Genomic DNA, 6,200 nt, shown 5'->3' with positions numbered 1-6,200 from the left:
TTAAAATCAAAAAATGCTTTCTTGTGGCTTATTGCATTAATGACCACTAAAATCCCAGAAGAGACTGGTTCACAATGATTCGGTTTTCTTCACTTTAATTTGACATTCACCCCTTTCCATTGATGCTTACATGAAATGGTCTAGATACAGAATGCATTAAATCAAATGTGAGAATGTTAATAAAAAAATAGCAAAAATCAAACAGTCTAATAACAAAAAACTCTTGGGCATATTACATTCTACCTTCTGATCTTCCAAGTTTATTACTGCCCTGAGCAGCACTAATAACAATGCAGATTAGTGGAGAAACACCTCGGTCAGCTCAACTTTCAGAGTAAAACGATATTCTTTTCCACTCCAGGAGCACCGTACAGCAGCTGCAAGCTAAAAGGTAGCATTTGTAGCACCGAGTAGCATTGTGTCAGCAGTGAACATCTCTGGTCATGTCCAAATTACAGAAGAGAGACAAAACAATTGAGCATTCAGATGAAGAGAAGGGCAAGAAATCCTAGACACGGCTCAGGTGTGAAGTAACCCTAGATTGAGAATAACCTGAAAAGTATACAAAAAAAAGAAAAGAGAATGCAGTAAGATATAAAGAAATGACTTTTGCAGCAGGAGGGAAAGTTCAAAGCGCACGTGACAGATGTGATTCATTATAAGATGTCAAAGAGAGTACAGGTGCAAGAGATTTTGTCGATGTTGAATTCATTAAACCTTATATTAAACACATTCAAGGAATTTGTGATGCACTTCAAGCTTGAAAGCAAATGATCAGCATTGGCTTTCAGATAAAAAAGAAAAACAGAAAGGAGAAAGCTTTTCTAACAAGATGTCAGTGATGTTAACTTCTCATTGCAATCTTTCTGGTAAAAAATTATATTGTGATTAAAATCTCCAGATTTTAGGTCCAGATTTGCTGCGCTTGTTTGAGGGCTGTACAATTTGGCCAAAAGTGTTATAATTACATCAATATGACAGTAAAATATTAATTTTTTTTTTTACAGTGCAACTATACAATTGAATCAAATTAGCTCTTTTTCAAAACTGCAGGGCTTTTTCTTTGGTTGACAACAGTCAACAAGACTGGGAAGATGGATGGTGCATGGTGTGTTTCCAAATACAGGTTTATAAGCGTCCCAAACTTACAAGTTCATGTGGATCAGATGAGCAGATTTAGAGATACTGAAAACACTGGATCATGGCCTGCTCACGTGTAAAAGATTGCAATGCTGCACTTCACGCTGAAACATACAGTGCCTATATATTCATTTAATTCAATCAAAGCTATTGTGATTAATAATATAACAAAGCCAAATCGCATCTCAGTTTTATTCTGCCCCCCCTCCCCCCTAAGATGCACTAAGTACGTTTCATGAGATCTGAGCCTGAATCAAGGGTTTCAAAGTGAAAAGACAAGTATATTCTTGCAACAGAATGAATTCAATCTATAAGCCTAATTCAACCATTCACCATCTTTTCAAGTAATAATAAATGAGTTTAAAGTAGTTTTTTTTTTATTCACAGACAAAAAGAAAATGCTCAAAGTCATGGGTCACAAATTTGAGGTTTTATGAAATAAGTCATTATAAATCTTCCAGGAGAGCATGTTTATGTGTATCTACGGCTACAGCGTCAAAGCTTTGGTAAACAAACAATTAAAAATGATTTAGAATCAAACAGGTTGAATAAATAAGCACAGTGATGCCTTCGTAAGCTCTCACAGTCAAAAGCAACACAGATAATATCCACTATTCTGGTCCTTCATTCATCCACCCAATCACCTCGCTCCTTCCCTCCCGCCATTTCTCTCATTGGCTGCATTCGCATCCAATCATTGGGCGGATTAAAGGCAGTGGTGCAGTTTTCTGTTACCCTAAAGTGTACAAAAATAGACGCCTAGTGCTGCTTTATCTAATTTCAGAAAACAAAATGTATAATAATACAACAGTCTTTCAATTAATTATCTTATATATACAGAAGTTTTTGATCTCCAACCAGAAGGCTGAGTGCTTTATCCTTGCGAATACAACATAAACAACTTTAATATATCTTAAGCTCCAATGCTCAATCTAGATCTCTAAATACATATATATCCGTGTATACATGTAAAGCACACAGCCTGAAGAATTTACTTTAATTTATTTAGAGGCAACATTCGCATGACACTGCAAACGTTTGTTCTTCTTGCACAGAGTAGTTTAATCAAACGTCTTTTCTTGTGGCAGGAGTCGCACATTAGTCAATGGTTTTGCCTCCACTTAAAAACAAAATAAATAATATTTAAACGCGACATTAAAGGGCATGACAAAAGTCACTAAACGAAAAGACGGAAAAGGCAACCGTAAAAAGTCAGATGAATTCAAAGCACAGGAAAACTAAAGCTGAGATCAGTTGAGATGGTCGGGGGTGATTAAAGGCGCCGAACGATCGTTGGTGATTGTGCGACGTAGTTTGACTCTGCGGATCATACTCAACATGTCACCTCCGCTGCCTGGATTAGAAACGCCGTCGACATGATCCACGCCAGGCTGGGCCGAATTGATCTGCCCACTTTCAGTGGGAATGCTAGAATTGTGAGCTGCCATGTTTTGAATCTGCTGCTGATTTTGATGTTGCTGCCGTTCGAGTTTCTGCTGGAGCTCTTTCTGATGTGTCTGTTGATATTGCGGCTCCTGCGGTTGGTTAAATTGTTGTTGGTGATTGTACTGCTGTTGATTATATTGTTGTTGCAGCTGTTGTTGTTGTTGTTGTTGTTGATGATGATGATATTGCCTTTGCTGCTGTTGGTGCAGTGCATACTGCTGTTGCTTGCTCATTTGATACAGCAGCTCTGTGCCGCCCACTGGTGGCTGCCCAGGAAACGTGGAATAGTATGGAGGTGGCATTGCACTCAAACTCTGTGTGGATGTACAGAGATTATGTCTGGTGTGAACCAGATCAGAGCCAGGAACCCTGTTACTCTGCGTCCCTCCAGGAGGGCACATGGTCTCCTCACTGCCACTCAGGCCGGCTGTAGAAACGGATGCCTTCAGTGGCACCTAAGAGCAGGAAGAGAGTGGCTTTCTTGGTTAATTTTATAAGAACATCAATAGAACACAATGCAGGGATATAGAAAAACATACAACCTCTTTCTTTGAGCATGATACTGTTAAAACAAAATTAAAAAAGCTAAGCAAATATAAAATCCAAAATATTGTGAACAAACTAAAAAATTGTGCAATATCAAATTTGGAATTTCTTTCATTACTTGAAACAACGGAATTTCCTTAAGAATCAAATAAAGATTCCCATTTAAATTCATAAAATGATTTGATTGTTTCATTTTAGTCCTAATGGATCAGAGCCCTGTATTTCATTATTTTAATACATACATATATTTATACATTAATACTAATATACTGGATATATACTCCAATTCAAAGGTTTGGGGTCAGCAAGATAAAAAAGACCCAAACTTTTAAATTGTAGTGTGGTCTGTAAGCATATTAAAATCCTGAAAGAAATAAATTTTGATGTTCTACAGGGGCATTCATCCTATTTGTAGTTGTAAAAGATATTTTAGGAACTATGTGTTTGAAAATAATACTGTGCTGGAATTCTTTATGAAAATTCACAATCCTTCACGGCTGGTTCCAAATTATGACAGATATTCCAGCAAGTCTAAGAATGTTCTGACTAGAGTCTGAGTAGATGAAGGACCTGTGGTGTGGAGATGGGGATAGGCACCCCTCCACTGATGGTCCCACGGCGGATGTTGGGCTTGCTGGAGGGTTTACGGCGGATGGTGGCCGTGTGGGGTCCTATAGGCTCCGGATCCATCAGTAGACTGACGGTAGATGCCGGCCTCTTGCTTTGAAACATTTTACGGTAATTGAGACTCAAGTCGCTGTTGCGAGGAATTGTAGAAGATTTATCAAATTCAGACTGGCTGTGGGTGTCCTCTCCTCCATGCAGCGAGATGTAGTCATAGTCTGAAAGAGAGAGAAACACAAAAAGAGGAGAGTCACACACTGTGTTAAGGTTAAATGATAGCACTTCTATATTATTTAAAAGAGGAAATTAATGAAATTCAAGCAGAAATTACATATGCAGGGAATGACCGTGGAAGAAAACACAACAGCTGTTCATCATGTCTCAAAATTTGATGTCAGGGTTTAACAATAAAGATGGCCCAACATTGTGAAAATGCTTCGGACAGGACAGTGCATGGGTTTTTATATGTTGCAAAATCAGCTTGGCTTGTGTGATGTTTTTAACATTGTTGAAATGCAGCATTATCTAGTTGTTCAAATTATAATTACTTGTTTAAATAAAACCTGTAAATGCATTTCATGTATTTTAAATAGTTGGCATGTTGTACATATAATAATAAAAAAAAATCTAATAAAAACAAAATGATAAATAAGATTTATTTTGAACTAATGGACTAAATGCAAACTGCAAAGGAAAAACTATGCTAATTTAAGATGCATATACAATTTTAATAAATAAGTAATAAAGTTTAATAAATTTATTTTAAATCATATTATTGTCTTATTCCCATTATTAATTAATTGCAATAAATACTCTCTGTCTGAGAGTGTCTTTCGGTTAAACACAGGCAACATGAGAAGATGGACAACAGAGCAACGAGATGCCACCAGTTATATCTCATGGTTGCACACACTTGTATCTTACGCATACTGATAACACTCTTTCAACAAAGGCAAGCCTGTAATATGACATGGATTCCCAGAAATAAAGACATTTAATGTTGTTTATTATTGGTATATGATCACAATGAGAATAATTAAGTCTATGCAATGACATTCAGAAACCTACCATATAGAGGAGGTTCTTTCTTTACCACTGTAAAAGAACAATAAAGTACATTTAACATTAATACAAAGGGCCAGAAACATAAAAAAAGGGTAAAAATGGAGAAAAAGAAATCTAGACTGAGCACTGTTTATAATCTCTCCAAGTTGTGTGCACTGAAGATTTAAAAGAAACATTTTAGAACAGAAAAAGAAAAAGTTCATGCATGTGAGTGAACATACACACATACTGACCATTCTGCGAGGGAATGGTGTCTTCTGAGCAGGATGGCGTAGTTGTCTGTGTGCTGTATCCGCTGGAGCAGTGGAGGGAATCACGGCTGGTCCGAGGAGCTTCTGAATTAAGCCCACCTCCAAGAGTAAGAGCCAGATGCTCCCGGGCTGACTGTGGCTACAGACACCAATGAGAGCCAATCAGAGATCGGAAAATGAGGCAATCACAATGATTCCACTAGAATCAAGAGGTGTATTTATAAAAAAAAAAAATAAAAAAAAAACCCTTTTTGCTTAGAAATCATTCCTGCATTTAAATGAGCGTGCACCTTGCCCGAGGTCGACAGTGTCCTGGCTCTCTCCTCATGCCCGCTGTAAGCTTTGTGCAGTGGGGGCATGGAGGTCCCGTTCTCTGTGCCAGGAGAGTTCTGACCTTTCTCCTACACAAAAATATATTCTGTTACTCCACCTCAACTTAGTAAGTCACCAAAACCAAACTATGACAAACTGTAGTTATAAGGTAATAAGGATTTAAAGCCAACATGAAATAGTGTTTCACCAAAATAATGAAGGATTGTGAAGATGTGCACAGAAGAACTGCCCACAAGATGACCAGAAATGTATATAAACAGTCAGTTTTGATTTCATGTTGACTTTAACGACAGTTTGGTAAGTGTAGAAAAGTTCAGATGGGCCTGTCAGAGCATACAGGTTTTTAGTTGTAGATATGCAAACTGGTTAGTGTGTTTGTTTTAAGACATGGGACAGACACTAAAAGCAGAAAATTATTTAAAATCGCTTCTTTCTCCCTGTGTACAATTATCAGCAGCTGTCCCTCTCAATGGCCTGCAGAGGCCGCTGTCTACCCTCACATAGACACAACCTCCACACATGCACAATGACAAACACGGAAGAAAACCATGTCAAGGAGTACATGCAACAGTAATGAATCCATCCACAGTCACACACAGCACTACACTGAGTCTATGCTCACAGTGCTCCTGTGTCGCAGGTGTTGGCCACGGTGGCCCGTGCGAGGGATTGTGGGAGAATTCCCCTCACTGAGAGAGCGAGCGCCTTCCTCCCCTCCGACCAAGAGGAGAGGACTGCATGAGCGCTGAGAGATGGAGGTGAGGGGCAGAGAGGAGTGGAACAAGAGAAAGATGA

The 6,200-nt window shown here is 38.4% G+C and overlaps 1 protein-coding gene across 4 annotated transcripts in view; it reads right to left on the bottom strand.

Moving 5' to 3' along the window:
• Positions 1–1,548: 1,548 nt before the first annotated feature.
• LOC132151567 (protein MTSS 1-like) overlaps positions 1,549–6,200 on the bottom strand; it is a 58,768-nt gene continuing 54,116 nt past the window's right edge. For 2 of the 4 annotated variants that reach the window (XM_059559764.1, XM_059559767.1), the window contains 6 exons: positions 6,028–6,150; positions 5,363–5,473; positions 5,055–5,211; positions 4,825–4,851; positions 3,703–3,974; positions 1,549–3,041 (listed from right to left, as the gene is read on the bottom strand). In XM_059559764.1, coding sequence (XP_059415747.1) covers positions 2,391–3,041; positions 3,703–3,974; positions 4,825–4,851; positions 5,055–5,211; positions 5,363–5,473; positions 6,028–6,150 — 1,341 coding nt within the window. In that variant the 3' untranslated portion in view covers positions 1,549–2,390. The remainder of the gene's footprint in view (positions 3,042–3,702; positions 3,975–4,824; positions 4,852–5,054; positions 5,212–5,362; positions 5,474–6,027; positions 6,151–6,200) is intronic. The other 2 variants (XM_059559765.1, XM_059559766.1) reach the window with 2 other exon arrangements.

Source organism: Carassius carassius, chromosome 10 (genome assembly GCF_963082965.1).
Source record: "Carassius carassius chromosome 10, fCarCar2.1, whole genome shotgun sequence".
In the NCBI taxonomy this organism is placed as follows: domain Eukaryota; kingdom Metazoa; phylum Chordata; class Actinopteri; order Cypriniformes; family Cyprinidae; genus Carassius; species Carassius carassius.
The sequence above is the reverse complement of the archived record's forward strand: the minus strand, read 5'-3'. Positions and strand labels throughout refer to the sequence as shown.